A 22,432-nucleotide genomic window follows, 5' to 3' on the forward strand; every position below is an offset into this window, starting at 1 on the left:
ACAATAAAAGAAAATATTCCTTTCAGTTAATTTATTATTAGTGATGAAACTGAAAATATCAACTTTAAAGGAACCAAAACATGTGGGTCCTGTAGTTTGTGTTAGTTGGAATAACACAGAAGATGTATTTTCTTCTGGGTAAGTATTTTACATGTACTTGAATTTCAGTAACGTCAACAAAACAAGTACTCATCTTATAAACCATTTTAATTTTATTATTTTTTAGCGACGACCATAAACTTTTGAAATGGAACCTAGTGAACAGCGAATGTATGACTGTGACAACATTTCCAGAAGAATTTTATCCAACGGGAATGCATTTGTTCCCAAAAATCAACGTCGGAGGAAACAAACACCAACACGATGTCATATTAATATCGTCAGCTGATGGCAAGTGAGTAAATGTACACAATAAGTAATTCTTGTGAATGTTTGACTATATCCCAAAATTCATAAATTCAAAATTCAAAAATATTTATTCTTCAAAATTGGCTTACATAGTTAGCGCTTTTTGAACGTCAAAATGAACATCCCAATTAGGGTAGTTAGAGATAATAATAATAATAATAATAATTTATCCATGTTTACCAACATTGGTCGAGCAGGCGCCATAGTCCCCCATAGCTCCAGTATCCCGGTCCACTAACCCCCAACCCAATAGCCCAGTTCCCTTTGTTCCCATAATTTGCAATAGTCCTACACGAACCGGGGATTGTCTTTGGGTGCACTCCCATAGTGCATACAGGGATAATCGCCGGTTGGTGTCACACCACATTTAGATTAAACTGTCTTAAGGGGCCTCTACGTGTTGGCTTCGGCCCCACGCACGCCTTCCAAAAGTCCGGGCCTCCATAGGCCCGAGATATGAAAAAGACATACAATAATAATAATAATAATATAATATCTTTATTTCGTACCATTAAAGCCTTAAGCTGCAAAATTCCAATCGGCTTCTTGCAAAGTATTAAATTAACTGTTTGCACTTAAGACATACATGTCGGTTACATGTCGTTTCTGTAATAGACCAAAAAATCTACAAAAACATAAATTTTATAATTATGACAACTAATGGTTCATAATTTTAACACTTTACAAATAGTTCGCTGGGCTCAGTGACTGATACTTTTGCTCTTTAATTGAACATCCATCGCAAAATAAACCAAGTGCCAACACCTTAGCGAACTTTCTGGTAGAATAATTGGAATATTGTCCTAATACAAAACAGTTCAGTCTTCACCTTGTCTTTCACTCTTCATCTTTCGAAGTGGGTGAACAGGCCGGCAGGATAGAGCACCAATACAAGTTGCAAGTATTTTTTTTTATTGTATTATTTTTGTTTACATATCAGGTTCCACATAGTCAATCACAACGGGCGTGTAGAGAAAAGTGTCAACGGACATCAAGGCGCCTGCCTTACAGCACAGTGGAGCCCTGATGGCGCTGGCCTTCTTACAGGTACGAAATAATATAACAAAAGACATCCATCAAAATTGAAAGTAATTCATCATAATCATACAATTTCTCTCTGTATTTCATCTCCCTAGCATTATTCCGTTTTTCACAGGGTTCGATTACCTAACCTGAACATTTGACAGGTCCTGTTCTTTACAGAAGCAAACCAGCCTAACATAGGATAGGTCACATACTTCCCAAAAAGCATTTCTGTATTTCATTTTTTATGTCCCCGAAAAGGTAGGCAGAGATATATACACCCAATTCTTGCAGCACTAAACTTTTAATCATAATTTTGCTAGTGTACCTTACACTTTTTATTTACGTGACTGATGGCATTAACTACTTGGGCGGAGAAATGGGAAACGCTTAAGGGCTCTCACTCAGTACAAAAACAACAGACAACACACACAACAACAATAACACAACAACAACAGACAACAGGACAAGACAACAGGATTGAGAATGCTTAGTTGGGCGCGAACCTCGGCTCAGGCCGGCGCCACAGAGGATTATAATATAGCAAAGAATCGACCCCAGCGCTGATCTTACACAGTGATGACGATAATTTTTTTAATTTTACTTCTTCCTAGCTGGAGAAGATGGCTTCGTCAAGGTGTGGTCTCGTAACGGCCTCCTCCGTTCTACGTTAGTCCAGTCCGACGTGCCTTGCTATTGTGCGGTCTGGAGCCCTGACAGCAGCGCTATCTTGTATACGAAAGGGAACTTCTTAATCATAAAGCATCTCAACTCTAGTTCTAAGATGACTAAGGTGAGATTTGTAAACATGCGTGTAACAATTTCAATAAATAATGTTTTTTATCGAGTAACAAATATTTATTTTCCAGTGGAAAGCTCATGAAGGCCTTATTTTATGTACGGCTTGGAATGCCAACAATAATATGATAATATCTGGATCTGAAGATGGGTTTTCAAAGGTAGGGTTCTGCATACTTTTTAAACTTTTAGCCTGACATTTAGGTGTTATAAGCCGTTCGTCCCGGCTAGTAGCCGTAAAACACCTCCACTAACCCGCAGTGGAGTAGCGTGATGGAGTATGTACCATACCCCTGCTGTTTAATATGCCCCATACCTCCTCCGGTTGATTGAGGGAAGGCCTGTGCCCAGCAGTGGGACGTATAACGCTGTTTTATTATTATAACATTTATGTTACTACTTATTAATATAAGTACGGAGTCGTTATATGAATCGCGTCAGGGGCGTTTGGCGGTTCATTAATAACCCTGATAGCAGGGTTGATGAGGTTGGTAGGTAATCCACCTTACAACCCACACGATATAAGAAGAAGGGGAAAACATTTAGGCACCTAAGAAATAATTTTGTCTCTTTCCTCTAGATTTGGGATACGTTTGGTCAACAAATATCGGTGAGCGTGAAACATGACCAGCCCATCACCAGTGTATCGTGGTCTCCTGCTGGTGATCTCTTCGTAATCGGCAGCTTTAACTTAATACGCCTGTGTAATGCTAATGGTGTAAGTATGATTTTCTTTATCTTCCAATTTTCTTTTGCTTGATATTTTCTATTCCTGGGAATTTGGTGTGAAGTTGCTTGAAAGTGAGGTATATTTTGTTATCTATCTGCTCAGCCTGTATCCACCTACTGCTGGGTATAGGCCTCCTCTCTTTCACGCCATCCTTTCCAGTCCTGTGCAAGTCTCATCCATTGCTTTCCGACGTACCTCACAATGTCAACCGACCACCATATTTCGTTATGCTTCTATCTATCTATGAGGAGCGTCAGAACAAAAACCGATAAATCACATTTTGACTTTTTTCTTTTTTATGATGCCAATTGGTTGTTCTCGTACATAATTTGCTCTGTGGTAAATGTGACCTGGTCAAAAAGTGCTAATCAGCTTTTATCTACACACTGCTGATTGTAGACCTCCTCTCTTTTACGCCATCCTTTCTGGTCCTGAGCAAGTCTCATCCATTGCTAAACTTAATTATTATGCTTAACTTCTATTATATTTGTACTATACTAAGTATATTAGGCTCGCAGACAGTGATCAGCAAGTGATCAAACAGATTCTTATTCTTGAAGCTGTTTTTTTTTATGCAGTGGTCCCATTGCCTCGATCGGCCAAACACAGGAAGTATCTACAGTGTGGCCTGGTCATCTGATGGCACTCAACTTGCTGGTGCGTGTGCTAATGGGCATGTCCTATTCGCTCATATTATAGACAGGTAGGTCTTTGTACATAGTAATAAAGTTAGAAGGTTTATAACAAAGGTACTTACTTTATTAAAGATGATATAATATATTTTTTTTTTTTTCAATTTAACCAGAGAATACACTTGGAAAAACTTCGCCTGCACGCAGACAGGTCGTAAAGTTGTTGCCATACGCGACATTATTACGGACCAAAGCGACAATCTGGACTATCCTGATCGCGTTATACAAATCGCACTTGGGTTCAACCACCTCGTAATAGCCACGGTCAAGCAGTGCTTCATACATAAGCTGACTTCCTGGAATACACCAGTTACGTTTGATTTAAAGGAAGGCACAATTAGTATGATATTACTGGCGGAAAGGTAAGGTGATAACTGCTTATTTATCTTGACTAGTATACTACACAGGGTGTTAATGACCACGAATCTGTGTTTATAACAAGTGGAATTTTCCGTCGCAAAAGTATGGAACTGAAATTAATTAAAAAAACACAAAAATTTTATGAATTTTCGGACAGGAAATTCCACTTGATATCAACTCAGAATCATGGTCTGAATCATCCCTCAAAGTTTTCGTTACGATATCACCAACACCCTGTATTTCTCAACAAGTAATGTGTTATAGAAATTAGAAATTATTTGACTCAACTACACAAGATTTTACTTAATAATTCTACTGTAAAGTCATCGTAAATTTATTTTAGATGCATCTGTGTAGTAGAGAGAGCTGGCCTATCAGTGTACAGCTACATGGGGAGACTGCTTGCAAGTCCACGATGGGGAGCTCGCCCTGAGACTCTCGGTCGAGCAGCCCTATCCCTAGGACCTGATACGCTGGCTGCCATAGATCAGGCTGACAGGAAGCGTAAGTGTCAAGAGGTTGTATTGCATTCCATGATAGCGAGTCATCTACAAAAAGAAAATTAATACGAAAAGAAATCTGACTCAGACGGGACTTGAACCCGCGGCTCTTGTCAAGCCGAGACATTATTATTGATTGGAGAAATTTACCAAATCGCAGTTGAAAAATATAGTAGTAGTAGTCTGTTCGTTTGTTTTACTGTTGTTAAGAATGTAAAAAGTTAGTGACCATTATACACAAAAAAAAGCTGCAGTTACTTAAAACTTACAAGGCACGAATCTTTGTCAAGGAGGTAGATGAAATGTCACCGCATGAGCTACCCAAAACTCTTCAAATTACAATAAATTGTATAAACTTTCCAGTGATACACGTATTCGACCTTCCAACGGGGCTCATCGTTCGCAGCTCAACAGACAACACGGTGACGAAACTGACCCACAAGATGACCGTCTCTCATATAGCACTGAGCCAAACGGGGCCCATAGCTGAACGACAACTGGCACTATTGGATTACAACCGGGATTTGTATGTTGTCACTGTAAAGGATAACAAACCTAAGTTTATCAAGTTAGGTGAGTTTGTTTACTTTTGTCACTTTCTTTAGTTGCCAATTTGTAAGCCAAGCCGTAAATCTATCGTGTGGGTTGTGATATTAATAACCGACCTCATCAAACTTCTGCCAGGGTTCAACTTCAACTTTTTCTTATTTTTTTATGGCTGCATTGTTCGTTTGTTCATAGTTCGTTGATAATAATAATAATAATGGCTGCTTCGTTCAGAAACGATGATTCTGCCAACGTTCTAAAGAAATAATCGGTGAATTGTCGCTTTCTTTATTTGCCACTTAGTAACCCAAGCCGTTAATTTTCTGTCGTGTGGGTTGTGATTTCAATAACCGACCTCATCAAACCATGTAATGGGTCATTTAAGTCATGTTACGAGTATACTTTTACATCATCATCATCATCAGCCCATTGAAGTCCCCACTGTTGGGGCACGGGCCTTCCCTATGGATGGATGGATACTTTTACATAGGTAAATATTAGTCAATGTCGACTGCTTAACCTGCTCTACGAAAACCGAATCATCTTACTTTTAGTGAATCCTTGCAACCTCCGGGACCTTGGGACCTCTGGTTCGTAAGCCCAACGCTTAACCTTAACCACTTAATTTTTTATTATAAACTTTACAATACAATTTGTTTTTTTTTTTTCTCTTTGGCGTCATGCGACTTGCATATTTGCCATTAAATGTAGATTTGAATGTAGAGGATAAAGACTTAGGAAACGTTTATGGAGAAAGGAATTTGGATAGGAACGAAATTTTGAAATAAAGGATCATAAGGTAAGGTAAGGAATATCAATATACTTACACATATAAATAGGTATAAAATAAACAAAATATTTAACTATAATTTAATATTATTTACTTGAATAAATGTGGCTAACAACTTATATATTTGAGGATCATTAGAAGCAAGTAGGACCGAAATAGATGTAGGAAGAGGGACTTTTTGTAATAAAAGATTTTTAAAATACAATTTGGTTAGTAATACGAGTTATTTTAAACAACAGATAATAAATACAAAATAAGCTTAAGACTTATAATTTTCAATAGTTATTTTGTTTCAGGATCACAAATCCTCAGTATAGTGTGGAGTGCGGAAACCGAGCTGCTGGTGGGATTACGAGCCAACTCAGCTGTAGCGTGGTGTTGTCCAAGAGCCGCCACACAGCCAGATTGGCTTGCGTTAACCACAGTCAGCAAGGAGATCAGGTAAGGTTCCATTCATACATAACCTCACCGACGTGATGCCAGAAGAGGTGGACAGAGCTGCAAGCAATCACAAGACAACAAGCAGCCACTTCAGATACGAAGTGAAAAAAAAAGAAGTGTTGATAAGTATATAGATAGATCCCATTGCCCATCAAAATGGTGTACTTATCTTAGTTGGAATTGTCGGAATAGACAGAATCGAGATAAGAAGAAAGAGGAACATTATACCTAATATACTTTATTGAATGGTAAAATGATAATCTTACATTGATGAAATCGAAGATGTCCTTAGAAAAGGTTAACGGCCAGTGGTTGAGCGTTGGGCTCACGATACGGAAGTCCCGGGTTCGAATCCCGGTGGGGTCATGTCACAAAAATCACTGTGATCCCTAGTTTGGTTAGGACATTACAGGCTGATCACCTGATTGTCCGAAAGTAAGATGATCCATGCTTCGCAAGCCGCGTTAAGCCGTTGGTCCCAGTTACTACTTACTAGTGTAAGTAAGTAGTCGTTACATGAGCCATGTGGTGGCTCAATAATAACCCTGACACCAGGGTTGATGAGGTTGGTAATTCACCTCACAACCCACACGATAGAAGAAGTTAGAAAAGATTTAGTACTTTAGTGGCGATGTGTAGTCGGTAGGTTGTTAATAAATTAAACGGGCGTATAAACACGCACACCGAACGTTTATTGCACGTGTAGGTACAGGTGAAGAAGGGTACAATGCGCAACACAATAGAAAATATGATAAGAAAGTAAACAAACAGTAGATAGAACAGAGCATAGCGCGTGGAACGCCACAGTACGATAAACTCTGAACCGGTGATGCGTGTATGAATCAACTGATACATGTGAAGGAAGCAAGAGAAGTATATCAGGATCGGAGCACATGGAATTCCATGATTTTAAGTCTCTGCTTGCTCTGGTGGGAAACAGGCGTGAGTATGTATGTGCGTAAAATGAAAATGTATATGCTTTCGGTTTTTCAGCGACCTCGGGCGTAATCCCACAATAATGAGCGTGGAAAACGGCGTGGTCCGCATATGTCGCGGTAACGGCTCGCTTCTACATGTCTCACTCGCATCTTTCCCCGAAAAGTTGCTGAAGCACGTATCCGCTAACATGTGGCAGGCCGCATTACAGGTTTGATCTGAATATTATTAACTGACCATTGAAACCACGTTGGAATACGTAGGATTTTGTACCAGGTGGAAAACCCTAATCGCTCCCCATACGTCCGCTGACACAACTTACAACATAGTCACGTCAAAAAATATCGTGGGATTCGTAGGTAACTCTATATTACGATAATTTGTAAAGAGAGTGCATTACAGTAAATGGATCCCTAAAACAAGCTTAGCCAGAGTACACACACACACAGACACACACACACACACACACACACACACACACACACACACACACACACACACACACACACACACACACACACACGTGGTCTAAGACATTTGTAACCTAAAGACACGACACGATTTTTTTAATATTACGACTGCATAATATTATACATTACAAAAATATTTAATTTGCAATACATAAACTGCCTATATACGTCCCACTGCTGGGCACAGGCCTCCCCTCAATCAACCGGAGGGGGTATGGAGCATACTCCACCACGCTGCTCCACTGCGGGTTGGTGGAGAAATAATAAATAGCAATAATAAATAATATAATTTGCAATAATAAATAGAAAACCGTTGATATTATTATACATTATTTTGTAACAGAATGTATTAATTATATTTTTATTACAGTTATGCCGCACAGTAGAAGATGAAACGCTCTGGGCCTGCCTCGCCGTCCTAGCGTGGCAGCATCACCAGCTAGCAGTCGCTGAAGAAGCATTTGCTCTCATACACCAGTACCACCAAGTGTGTTACATACAGCATCTTAGGGTACGCATCGCTCCAAAATTATAGTAGTTCCCTGCTTATAGACTCATACTTTTTTAAAAGTTGCATTTAATCTTTTTTTTTTTCAGAACTCTGTTCCAGAGAGATTACGTCAAGATAGCCTAAAAGCAAATTAAAAATTTGTTCCAACTGACTATGAAACCGCGATCCGCTACTACGCTACGGAACCATTACATTATCAAATATTATCACGTCCTTGATATTGAATTTAATGTAATAAATAATAAAGGGAGTGCACTTTTGCAAACCGTATATTTTCTTTTTTCATTTCGGCACTATTATTTTTTTATTCTGTGACACACAGAACAGTGATTTTTTTTTATTTTGTCCTCTAAAACTTTAGTGTTGGCGTTTATTTTATCGATATCGACATTATTTTTACATACACACATACATAAACTCACGCCTATTTCCCACGTGCTGTCTACTTAATTCTGTCGGGTTATTGGCCGATGTAAATTTTTTAGACGGTTGTTTTAGTCTTTTGCTTAAAATTGACGTGTACTCCATAAATTGTATGCCTGTCGATTACCCGTCCCTTTCTTTTTCAACGGTATAGCAATAGTTGAAAAACGATACTGTTGTAAGCTGATAGTTTCCAAATTTTCGATATGTCATCAAATATCAAATCATGCGGACATCACTAAATTTTACTTGGCTTCCATTGGCTGCTGCATGGCAGAGCAGCATGCCATTCATCAAGCCATTCATTCAGTTCAACTGTCAATGTCAAGAGTAATGAACATGTCGCGTCGCGTGCGCTATTATTGTTATCGTAATTTAAAATAATTAATTCACTGAATTTTCAAACGAGTCCCGGTCTCATTACTAAAACTATGGCCTGTTAATCAATTTAAAACGTTTCTGTGTCAGTCGACTGCAATATCCGTGAGTTACTTAGCGTGTCCTAAAAACTACAGTGGTTTTCGAAAGAAAGTTCTAACTTTTTATTTCTTGTGTTTTTAATGGTTGAAGATGCGTGTGTCTTCGAATTTGGTGTTGTTGTTGTGTGTGTTGGTTGGGGGGCATGTGAATGACGTAGAGGAGTCTGGCGGGCACTCGTTGGAGTTGACCCAGTCGTTGAATTTGGCGCGACAGGAATTGATTCAGGAGACATGTGCCCATTTCCCGCCGAAACTGACCCTAGACGAGCTACCACCGAGCCAACTAGAGCATATCCTTGTGAATGATGAGCATAAACTCCTCTACTGCTATGTGCCAAAGGTGAGTCTGCCAAGGTTAACAAGTTTAACTTTATCTGTGTAATTTAAACGCGCGTCAAATTTACGGAATTTTTAGAACTATCGTAGCGTCATAATAGGAAGAATAGGCTCGGTTATTTGCCTTGTGTATCAGCTTGAGGAAGAAATTGTCTTTTTTTTCTAAGAAAATACATTAACTAATTACTCTTGAAGATAAGCTGCGTTAGATAATTAACTACCTAGATTATATTTTAGACATGATTTATTACTAACCAAAAGGCCTAGACATCTATTTTTAAGTTTATGCTCTAACTTCAGACAATACAGTCTGAGGTTGAGATAAAAGCATTATTCAGGGTAATGGTATTATTAAAATTATTATAAAATTGTTATTATTATTAAGCCCATATGATCCCACTACTGGGCCATGGTCTCCCCCATGTCTTTTCACAACTTGCAGCCCTGTCAGAGCTCCATTTAATCCTTCCAAGATCCTTCAACACAGTCAAGATCATCACAACATCTTTTTTGGGGTTTACCATAATTATGGTATCCATCAGGACTATGCAATGGTGATCTTGGCCCATCATTCCGGATGTATGCGGAACACATAGCCAGCCCACTCCCACTTCAGTTAGACTTCAGACTGTAATGTGGAAATATTAGGAAATCTTTATTATTTTCATTTAAAACTGATTAGCATAAAATCCAAAAATAATATTTAAATAGGTATTTTTGTCTCCGAAAACAAACAAATATATGATTTTAATTTTTTATTGTTAAGTTATTTTTTTTTAATAAAAGCTCCTTTTGCCAGGTGGCCTGTACAAATTGGAAGAGGATATTAATGATACTGGCAGGAAAATCCAATGACACAGATGTCCTATCCATAACTGCAAGCATCGCCCACACTCCAGGATTGTTCCGGAACCTCAGTACCGTTGCCAAGCCAGAATGTGACATCATGCTTGAAAACTATCACAAGATGATCATAGTCAGGAATCCGTTTGAAAGACTCTTGTCAGCTTTTAGGAATAAGTTAGAAGGAGAAATGCAGAGTGCTAAGTATTTTCAAGTAAGTCCCTTATTCTTAACTACTGATTACCTATTAATTATAAAAGTTGCCATTTATAAAGATGTAAAGGCCAGAGATGATGACATATTATAAATCAAGTAGGTAGGTATGATAAGGTGCAAAAGTCTAATCAGTTTCTTGCAGAGTAATAAATTAACTGGTCTTAAGTGCAGACCTCCTGGTTACATGTCGTTTCTGTAATGGACCAAAAACATCTACAAAAACATTAATTTTACAATTATGACAACTAATGGTTCATAATTTCACCACTGTTTACAAATAATTCGCTGGGGTCAGTGACTGCAAATTGTGAGTGCAGTTATTGTTAAAATTGTACATAATTTGAAGATCAAAAGTCAACAGAATACAATGAGACATAATGGTTATCAATTATTATACAGACTAAAACAAGGACAGATTAATATTGAAGACACACTGTGTCTGCCTTTATTTAATAATCAGAACTTCATAATTTATCTTGTAACTACACATCAATATAGCACTATTCTTTTTTTAATATATAGCACTATTGCTATATTGATGTGTAGTTACGAGATAAATTATGTAGTTCTGATTATTAAATAAATGCAGATCAAATAGAGACAGATCTAAACGTGACAAAAAACTAATTCGAATATAAAATTTTTTTTATAACATTTTTATTTAACAAAATATTAAAAAAAAATATAATAATAAGTGCCACATTTTGTCAGGTTCATCAATGATGTCACAGCTAGCTTTTTCGTACAAATTCCATACTAATTTCGTGTTTTGATGTTTAGTAAAACGTGAATATTTTGACTAGTTAGAAACTAGCCTACTACGTACACATATATACAATATGCATACATAAACTCATTCCTCTAATCAATAATGAGGGAACATAGCAACATGCAATTGAAAGACATTGCAGCTACTTCTAATACCAGGTCCTAAGATAGATGAACGATGAACCATCTGGTGACAGGTGATCAACTGATCAGTTCATGGCTCATAATTATATGGTCCATCATATTTATAAAATTAAGGACAAAATCTGTCTGTTGGTTTTATAACCCGTTAATTATTTTTTTAGTAGTTCAGAGTAGAAACTAATCTAGGCTAGGTATTTTATTCATATACTTAAAATAAAGTACATTCTAGTCTAGGTCTTCCTCTGTAGGCCCTACCACCGACCTTTGCTTTATATACTGCTTTCGTAATCCAGCAATCCTTTGTCTAAAACTCATTTTGTCTGGAAATCTCTGCCTTACGAGCTTATATTATAATATAATGATTAAACTATCTATACCTGCTATAGAAGCAGGTGTTCATATAGCTATGCATAAAAACGCGAATAGCTGACACAATTACTTCGCGGTACTTGACCCTAACAGCCTCCGTGGTCTAGTGGTTAGAGCGTTAGGCTCACGATCTGGAGGTCCGGGTTCGATTCCCGATGGGGACACTGTCGAAATCACTTTGTGAGACTGTCCTTTGTTTGGTAAGGACTTTTCAGGCTTGAATCCCCCGACGGATATTCCTCGGTTATATATGTACCTATTATGGTAAAATTATTATCGCTACATTTAAGTATATCTTCGAGAAACAGACACGTTAGGAAAAAACTGTAAACAAAAGTATTTATAATATTTCGTTAAGTCTATTATAATATTTCGTTACATAATAATTGGGTTAAGTCGGGGGTTTTGAGTTATTTTATTCCTTTTCGATGAGATTTTTACCGTCGTGAGTTTTTTCAAAATTTTTAATTTTGCTTAATTTTTTTAATATATGTAGGTACCTACCTACTATCGCGGAGCATCGTGGGTCGTTAAGTTGTCGCACGAGTAGAGTGCACAGTTGAAGGATGAACATTTGCTCATACTTGTATGGCGAGCGTTTCGCGCTTACTTGGCCCTTCTCTTGGAATAGAAGTGATAACATAAGTTCCCGATTGGGGTAGTCAGACGTACATCCATCACATGATAAACTAGGTACCCACACCTCACCGATCTTTCTGATCATATTGATATTGAAAATGACTTTGCAGGATCGCGTAGGCAGACGAATAATAAAGGCGTTCAGAGAGAACCCAAGCAATGAATCGTTGGAGTTGGGCCATGACGTCACATTCAAGGAGTTCGTCCTCTTCCTCACTAACAAGTCTGAGGAGTTGGCTGATGTCGTCAACAACGAACATTGGCAGCCGATCACCAATCTCTGTCATCCGTGTCTCATCAAGTATACTCTAGTCGGTAAGTAGTTTATACCTGTTGTTACACCATAGAATAAGGAATGATACTTTGTTACAGAACGGAAACTCTCCGCTCTCCACCAGCGGCTGAGCTAGGTTACCTCACCCCCCTCGGTCTTACTTAAGCCTTAAATCGTATGGGCATCAGACGTCACACACAGATGTGCGTGTCATCATCACTAATTTAAGAGCCACGCTCTTGTCGGTGTAGCATTCTCCATTCTTGTCTATCAAAGACCGATTCCTTCACTTCCTTATAAGACACGACGTTCGCCTTCTCTTTAATCTGTTCCATGTAAGCTCTTCTTGGTCTTCCCCTTCCTCTCTTTCCTTGTAGCTTCCCTTCTATGATGTTTTTAATAAATTCGTCGTGTCTTATTAATTGTCCAATCGTCTTGCCTCTTCATGTACGTGTATTCATATTCATTTTCATTTAGTGATAAATTAAGGTGGAACATAGTAAGAAGGTACATATATGACGCCCTGCAAGGGCACGGCAATATAAAAGAGGCGACTCGAGGTGCCTTATTAAATTATATTATAAGATATTATATAAATAAATGTTATAAAATGAAGTAGTTAGGTTACAATATTACATAACACAGCTGTTTATAAAACTACACGTGTAAAACATAATATCAAAATTAGGAAAACTAAAAAACTTAATAAAAAACTTAAAAAAACTTAATAAGAAAATTAGAGATATCATCAGTGTAGTGTCTGTGTTTAAAACGAGGTGTTTTGTATGAAGAGCAGGAGCTAAACATAATCTCACGATTTGGGGTGGTCAGAAGTACATCTATCGCAAGATGAACTAAGTATCCACACCTCACCGAGCGGGTTTCTGTTGTTTTGTGTATGTGTATGTGTGTGTCAGAACTTTGTGTGTGTTGTGTTGTTTACTAGATGATAAGTGTTCTTTTTTTAAACCACATCGTTATTTATCATTAAGAGATTGTGTTGAAACACCAAAAAAAAACTTGTGAGGTTTTCGTACCTATGTGATAATTTTATAACCATTAACATACTGACAACGTATAAGACTTTTTCGCTCTGTTATTTCTGCTAATTTGTATGACTTTCGTGTCATTCTAACTCTCATTATTATAAGTGGACTTTCCTTTGGTACGTGCTTGCAATCCGTGTAATTCTGTACACATTATATCTACCTATGTAGTCATACTCTCTAATGTATCTCATGATAAAGTTGGCTTATTAATCTACATATTGTCTATTTTTGACATAACGGCTTTCTCAGAAAACATTATTTATTTTTACTTTATTTTAAAATTATCGCATGTAACGGAACCAACCCCAATAACCAACATAATATTCGGAGTAAGAATCGGAGAAGCAAAGGGTGGCTGGTACGATGTGTGAAGGGAGAGCTTCTGGCTACCTCGATAGGGAAAGAGGGTGTGAACATATTCATCATCATCAGCCCATTAACGTCCCCACTGCTGGGGCACGGGCCTTCCCTATGGATGGATAGGGAGATCGGGCCTTAAACCATCACGCGGGCCCAGTGCAGATTGATGGTTATTAACGACTGCTAATGCAGCCGGGACCAACGGCTTAACGTGCCTTCCGAAGCACGGAGGAGCTCGAGATGAAAACTTTTTTTGTGGTCACCCATCCTATGACCGGCCTTTGCGAAAGTTGCTTTACTTCAACAATCGCAGACCGAGCCTCAATTTCTACCCGGACTTAAATTGAGTTAAAGACATCGAGGTTTTGTTAACATCCGAATGTGTTTCAAATAGGCGCTTACGTCATAGGTTTTCACTTTATGGTGACGACATAACTAGTCCCATTAACCATTTAATTTTATTTTAAGTTATACCTGTCCTTTTCTTATCCGCCGAAAAGGAACGGGATAGGTAATCGACAGGCATAAAATTTATGGAACACATCAATTTTTAGCAGGAATTTGAAACATTGATTTGGGATTTTTGTTTTTTTTTTGTTTTTTGAAAACCCTCCCATTTTTTTATATTGGCCAATAACCCGGCAGAATTACCTAAGTTGACAGCACCCGTCAAACGGGTTGCATACCAGCGAGATGCCTATTTTATTCGCCCGGGTTATTCATTCATTTTAAAATTAACAGTTGTCAATCATCCGTCCCTTTCCTTTTCGGCGGATAAGAAAATGACTGGTATAACTTGAAATAAAATTAGGAGGTGTCTACAATAAGAATCGGGGCCATTGTGTCTGTCTTGTGTTTATCTACGTATTCCTTATTCAATGAAGTCGTGTGTTTCGTAACCGATCGCATGTTTACGAGTTGCTCCCGACTCCTGACCTTATGGCCGTGTCGTGTAATTAGTAGATCGTAATGACGGGTACCACTCGTCTTGTCAGTACTAACAATAACGTGACGTGAAGTTATGTATAGTACACACACATTCAAGAGTACCTACTTATAATTTTATTTGATTGTCTTTCTCCTTACTTACTTGGACTTATCCAGTATGTCCTTTACCAAAAAGGAAAATATTTTAAAAATTAGATGGGTTTTTTATAGTACCGGTTATTGATTTTAAATATATTTTTTTTATTTAAACTCATCCTATAAAATACCTCTATCTGACAATAGAGTTTTTTTAGCCGTTTAATAATTAATTGTCTTTGATTTTTTTTAACTAAAGCTACTGTATTTCTATTTAATGTCCTCTAACCCTCGTTGACGATTACTTCCGCACTATATCCCAGAAAGAGGAAAAGACTGAAAAACAGCGCTGAATGGCGCCATAGCATGGCTCCATCACAGCACAAGCTGAGCCATTCCTTTTGCCCGTATTCGTAATATTCATAATTACTTAGTTCTTGCAGCAAATGTAAATTGTTACTGGCAATAAATGTATTTTATTCTTATTCTTATATGTATAGATGATACGTCTTCTTAGATATACTTACGCATAGAATCAGAAGACATAGAGCCTAAGTTTGTACTGTACTTTTACCTTAAAGAAAAAATATAGGTTTAAAAACCCGACTACAGGAAAGGGTCTAAAAATTATGAAACAAGAAAATAGGTGGGTACATTTCTCTGAAAATCTTCCGAATAAGTAGTGATGTTTAGTAGATAGCCGTGGTTGTATGCCGTAATAAGCAAACTCATAAGACAAATTGGCTTTAATGTAATTTATATGGTTTAATCTAATGTATATACCTAACTAGGTAGGTAGGAGCCGTGGTAGCCCAGTTGGTAGAACGCTTGCCTCTCACTTTGAGGTCGCAGGTTCGAATCCAGCACAGGCCTAAACCAATGATTGTCGAATTTGTTTTCGAATTCATGTTTGGATCATCAATGATTATCACGTGCTCAGCGATGAAGGAAAACATCGTGAGGAAACCCACATTCCGGAGAAATGCATTTTCCGAGGTATGTGACTTAACCTATATTGGGCTGGTTTTCCCTTCGCGGGTTGTAAGGTCAGACAGGCAGTCGCTTCTGTAAAAAACCGGACCTGTCAAATCTTTAGATTAGGTAAGCGAACCCTATGAAAAGCGGGATAATGCTAGGTAGATGATGATACCTACCTAGGTAGGTACAAAACCATACAATTTAGGACCTTTCCAAAATACTTAGTAACAATATCATTGAAGTATCAGAATTGCCGAGGGACGATATTGTGTTTGATTTTTGTATGGAAATGTATATATATATTATTATATCGTATAAGAGCGAAAAGATTCTATGTCTATGATTATGTAGTAAAATTTTGTATGAATTAATTCAAATTGGGAACACTTTATTCTACGAATGGATGCTATCTGACTATTGAGAAATCGGCCCTTACTATATTATAACTTAACAACATAATTTATTCATTGTTTGAGGTTTTATGAGGTTATTATCATAATTAAAACACATAATAGCCGGTTCTTACCGCGTTAAACGTCAAATATAGAAACAAGCGGCAAAGAAATAGGATTGACAGATATGTTTGCCCTTAGAAAATTATGGATCTATCTACTCCACTCCAATAAATCAGTCATCCCGTGATCATGGCACTTGAAACAGTGTTGAAATATCGGGAGTCTCATATCCCCGATTTTATCGCGGTAAGAACCCGGTATTATGTGTTTTAATATAATTTAGTCAAGGTAGTACTTGAAACTTATTTGTTTATACATAATTCTTATAATAAACAATAGAATTATAGGTACTCGAGGAGGTCTCAAAGAACACGCGTCAGGAAGGAAGGAAGATACTAAGGTTGAATTGTAATGTAGTAAAATAATGATAGGTACATATTTTATAAGTAAGGTAGAATCAGCTACCGTGAATTTTGTCTGGCAGGGTTATACTTATTGTTAGTAAATACTGTTGTATTTTACGTTACTTTTGCGTTATTTAATTCTAAAACTAGGAAAGCTTCAGTTTTTGTTTTAAGCTGTTTATCAATTTAAGAGCCACGCTCTTGTCGGTGTAGCATTTTCCATTCTTGTCTATCAAAGGCCAATTCTTTGACTTCTTTGATTATTTTGTTTCTTCTTTCTTTGTTTTTTTACGCTGTTATCTAAGCTATCATCCATATCTACTTCTTTCTTTTTTTTGACGTAACTTCTAGATTTGCCGCAGATGGTATTAACTACTTGGCCGGACAAATGGGAAGCGCTTCAGCGCTTCAGCGCTTCCTCTGCTGAGCGCCCTCAGGCCTGTTGTCTTAAACGTTGTACCGGGTGAGCCTTCAGCGCTCCCCATTTGTGCGGCCAAGTAGTTAATGCCATCTGCGGAAAATCTACAATAAGTCATAAAAAAAAGTATTCTAGTATGGATAACACTGCTCGCATTGCTTTGTCAGGATATTTGTAACAAAGCACAGCCTAAGCCTGTCACCTTTTTGGATAAATAATTATCCAATAGAATAAACACATAGGTAAAAAAACTGTATAATTGCCTATAGTTAGAGTCCCATTATCTGTCTGTTACCTACCAGACTTCAAAACGCTCATTTGCATATTATAGTCTACAATTTTCGCGGTAAAAAACATGAAACCGGTTTTTGGAATGGTAAATCAGCAATTCCTAAACTGGATTCCGCGAAACCTAGGGATTCCGTAGGAATGTCACTAGGGTTCCACAAAATTATTGACTGTTAGAAAATATACCTAATTGTAAAGTTATTAGTAGAATAGTAAAACAATTTCATTTAACATACTAAAATTTAAAATAAACCATAATAATAATAAATAAAGGTACAGTCATGAGCAATATCATGTACCCATTTTAGAACCCTGTCGCACTATCATATTTGACATTTAATGAGACTTTCGGTTTAATTCGTCAAAAAACTTAATGTGACAAGGTTTCAAAATCAAAGTGTTATTAGTACCCGTGACCGTACCTTATTGGGCACACAGGGCGCACTAAATTCGACTTTATGAGCTTGAATCACGGAATAGAAGAAGTTGGAAAGGCCCTAACGCGTATTTTGTATGAGAACCGCTATCGCCGGTTTAACACCGCTGTCTTTTACTCCTGCAAACAGATAACTACGATAGCTCTACTGCTTCTGAAATTCCATAGCCACTTTACCGGCAATGTATATTTTATGTGATAGGCTGCAATTTTATCATTACTTTTGGTAAGATACTGCATACAAAAGTATCGAAGTGCTCACGGCGCGATGGTCCTATAAAACTTGAATAATTTATCTTATTATTATGCAATACTTTTGACGACCAAATTAAAGTATATAGAGCATAATAAACCGTGGTAAAATACAATAATAGCAATTAATGAAGTTGGTATTATAACGTGGCCTATATTGCAAGGTCGATGCAGCCTCGTGGGATAATGTGTGCTATTATAACGTATTAACGGACATCATTGCATTGTCATGATATTCTCTGCATTTAGTTCTTTACTAACACAGTTGTTACTAAATAACAAAATGTTGGCTCGACCATAATAGAAAGAAAGAAAGAAACAATACGACACATAGACGGCGACACGGCTCACCGCCTATCACGTTGGTCTAACAGAAAGCTCGGTGAGGTGTGAGTAAGTACTTAGTTCATCTTGCGATTTAAATTTTCTCTTTATGAGTTTTCCTAAACACGAGTAAGTGCTATAAAAAAACAGACATAATAACAATAGCACATCACTACTTTAAGAGCTACGCTCTTGTCGGTGTAGCGTTCTCCATGGTACTTCTTAGGGAAAAATATGGCAGTGGTTTCTCTCTTGCCTTCCGCCAGAGAGTACTGCTGGGCGGATAATAGTGTAGGTATCCAAAAGATATTTTTACAATGACGAACTGAATAATAGTGATAGATTCTTGAGTAGACTTTAATGTCATTTTTAGAGCAATCCAAGTGCCTTTGAGCTCTTTTGAGCCTTAACCATGCATGATATTTTGTCCCAGTTTTGCAACATAAGTACCTATATCCAGACAAGGCTACAGCTCTCGAAACTCATAATGTTAAGCGAAGTTTTGTAAGAACATAGGTGTGTATTAAGGTTTTTGCCAATCATCCGAAAACCTGTTCGTTTGCGTCACAACTTCGTAACCTGACGTCCAATGGTTCAAAATTAGTGATTTCGCACTTCGTCAAGGTAACACCGCGCCATACATTATTGTATGAGCGCGCAATAATAAAAAAAAAACTTTATTTCGGACATTTCATATCCATAACTTATTCCAACTCCGGTACCGGACCAATGAGTTATTAATTTATCTTAATGCAGTTTTCACTAACACAGTTGGCTCGACCATTATAGACGGCGCCGGCGATACGGCTCGCCACCTATCATTGGTCTAACAGAAAGCTCGGTGGAGTGTGGGTACTTAGTTCATTTTGCGATGGATTAGTCGTGAGCTAATGTTATGTTGTGAAAAATGAAAAAAAGACAAACACTTAAATGCTGATTGATTCAGCTTACTTACTTGCTTTATAAAGCTGCTGTCCCAACTATCAGCTATAGTTAATTAAAACGAATGAAGATAATGAAATATACATAACATAAACATATACGCCCCTGCACAGGCAAATGATATAGGTATATTCATGGTTCTAGAAACTACCTACTATAGCATACAAATCGTATACTTAAAGTTGTATCGTATCGAATTGCATAATCCGTCTTAATTGAGATGAATATTAATAATTTATTTAATAATGAATTATTCACGAGTTTAAGTTAATGTGCTTGCAAATTTTCCTATGAATTATGTAGTCGCATTTACGTATCCGAATCGAATTAAATAAAGAAGTTTTTGCGAATTAAGATTTTGCGATATGCAGAAATGTCAAGATGTTTTGATGTTTTTTATACTAACTATGCCAAATATCATAAGATAACTTAGAGGTGATTATTTTTTGATTTTGTATGCGTATAATATAAAGTTACACCATACAGATTTGTAAAGCCTTCAACTCTCGTGATAAAATATATACCTGTCTCATCTTTCAAATGATAAGTTCTGATATGCTACGTGAAATACAATACCTCAGCGCTCCCCATTTGTCCGGCCAAGTAGTTAATGCCATCTGCGGCAAATGTACAATAAGTTACGTCAAAAAAAAATGTGTTTATATATTCTGTTATGTCCCAGTTCAGGATAGAAACTATGAATGATGGGGTTATTGTTGCTGATTCCAGTACGGTCACGAGCATTAATATGTATACACTTTGGTACCATGTCACATTAACTTTTTTGACAAATTGAACTGTAAGTCTCACTAAATGACAAATATTTTAGTGCGATAGAGTCCTAAAGTGGGTACTGGGTACATTATATTGCTCATGACTGTACACACCATCTAAATTTATTTTAAGTTATACCTGTCGTTTTCTTATCAGCCGAAAAGGAAAGAGACGGGTAATCGACAGGCATTAAATTTATGGCATACTTGCTAATTTTAGGCAGAAATTAAAATACTCCTTTCAACATTTTTGTCTCTGCCAATAACCAGACAGAGTTAAGTTGACGGCACACGTCAAACGGGTTGCATATGAGCGAGATGCCCACTTAATTCGCCCGGGTTATTCATTCATTTTAAAATTAACAGTTGTCAATCATCCGTCCCATTCCTTTTCGGCGGATAAGAAAATGACAGGTATAACTTAAAATAAAATTAGGTGTCTATAGGAATCGGGGCTATTGTGGAAATAAGGTGATACAATTTATTTGGTTGTCTTGTCTTTCATAAATGTTTGGACTTTCTGGAATAGCAATCAATCAATCAATAATACTTTATTGCACAACGACATATACAAAGGACATAAACATACGAATAAAAACATAAGTACAATAGCTTATCCCATTTCTAAGATATGCCATTTTTAATTGTTTATTTTTTAAATTCCAGGTAAATACGAGACTCTTCTAGACGATTCTCAACTGGCTCTCCACACTATAAACGCATCGCACATACAGTTTCCGCACCTCGCCCACACATCAGGTACATCTGAAAAACTTCACACGTACTTTTCACAGTTAGACCTGCCCTTAATAAGAAAGTTATACAAATTATACAAGCATGATTATAGAATATTTAACTACGATTTAGATAATATTGTAGGGTTTGACTTAGGGTAGAAGTAGATTGTATTTTTAGTTGGTTAATGGTTTGTAAATGTACATTTGGAGTACAAGAAATGTAACTTATATGAATTACTAAGTTAAGGAAGAAGATCCAATTGTGAATGCTTATATAGTTTTTACCTTAGTACCGGTAGGTGTGGATTCCGGCAGACACAGACTTGATCTTAACTTGACAGTCCTTAAAATAGTGCTATCCTTCTCTAAGGTTAAGTGTACTATAGAGACAGAGCTAGTTATGGAACTGTCAAACTAAAATTAAGCCGGTATCTGTCAGAATAGGCGCCATTGAAGTACAAAAGTGGTTGTAATATTAATATACTTAATTGACTAAGTATAACACATGTCATGTGTACCTATTTGCTGAATCGTACTTAAAGTACAAGACTTCAAAGTGCAATTTACAAAGTGCACAGTTTCATTTTTTTTTTAAATTATTTTGTGGTGTTCATGTTGAATATGCTATTTTGCCAATCGTGACGTCATATCGACAAACAAGTGTTGTGCAATAAATATTGCTTAAAATGAAATTACACAATGATATTACATCAGGTATGTAGTCAGGTGAAATTGATAGTTCATTGATCAGAAATAGGTACTTAAGACGTTTGAGGTTTACGCGATTGTAATCATAATTAAAACACATAATACTTACCAATTGTGTGGGTCTCATATCCCTGACCTTCTTCGGTCGTGTGGGTTGTGATGTGAATTACCAACCTCATCAACCCTGGTGTCAGGGTTACTATTGACCCGCCAAAGGCCCCTGACGTGGCTCACATAACGACTACTTACTTACATCAGCAAGTAGTAACCGGGACCAACGGCTTAACATGCCTTCCAAAGCATGGATCATCTAACTTTTTGGACAATAAGGTGATCAACCTGTTGTGTCCTAACCAAACTAGGGATCACAAAGTGATTTTTGTGATATGTCTCCACCGGGATTCCAACCCGGGACCTCCGGATCGTGACCCCAACGCTCAACCACTGGACCGCGGAGGCCGTTATCCCTGATTCCCTGATTTAACTCGGTAATAACCCGGTAATTCCTGTATTTTTTGTGTGCTGTCAACTTAATTATGTCGGGTGTATTGGCCGATGTAAAATTTTAGAGCAACAACCGTTTTAGATT

General features: G+C 37.3%; 2 protein-coding genes across 3 annotated transcripts; both read left to right on the forward strand.

The window, feature by feature from the left end:
• Positions 1–14: 14 nt before the first annotated feature.
• On the forward strand, positions 15–8,404 carry LOC126380277 (intraflagellar transport protein 80 homolog). Of its 2 annotated transcripts, XM_050029601.1 has the most exons (14): positions 15–138; positions 227–394; positions 1,349–1,455; positions 2,046–2,224; positions 2,301–2,390; positions 2,810–2,947; positions 3,538–3,662; positions 3,765–4,013; positions 4,355–4,515; positions 4,875–5,084; positions 6,144–6,288; positions 7,282–7,435; positions 8,065–8,205; positions 8,292–8,404. In XM_050029601.1, the coding sequence occupies exons 1-14, from the start codon at positions 44–46 to the stop codon at positions 8,337–8,339; spliced, it is 2,010 nt and encodes a 669-aa protein (XP_049885558.1). In that variant the 5' UTR covers positions 15–43; the 3' UTR covers positions 8,340–8,404. The 2 variants fall into 2 exon arrangements, with proteins under 2 accessions (XP_049885558.1, XP_049885641.1); XM_050029684.1 differs by lacking the exons at positions 7,282–7,435; positions 8,292–8,404 and having other exon boundaries at positions 8,065–8,156.
• A 547-nt stretch (positions 8,405–8,951) lies between these two features.
• LOC126381070 (carbohydrate sulfotransferase 11) lies at positions 8,952–22,218 on the forward strand. Its single transcript, XM_050030629.1, has 4 exons — positions 8,952–9,447; positions 10,243–10,500; positions 12,533–12,737; positions 21,065–22,218. Exons 1-4 carry the CDS (start codon positions 9,199–9,201, stop codon positions 21,292–21,294), a joined length of 942 nt encoding a protein of 313 aa, XP_049886586.1. The 5' UTR covers positions 8,952–9,198; the 3' UTR covers positions 21,295–22,218.
• Positions 22,219–22,432: the final 214 nt, after the last annotated feature.

Source organism: Pectinophora gossypiella, chromosome 1 (assembly GCF_024362695.1).
Source record: "Pectinophora gossypiella chromosome 1, ilPecGoss1.1, whole genome shotgun sequence".
NCBI lineage: Eukaryota > Metazoa > Arthropoda > Insecta > Lepidoptera > Gelechiidae > Pectinophora > Pectinophora gossypiella.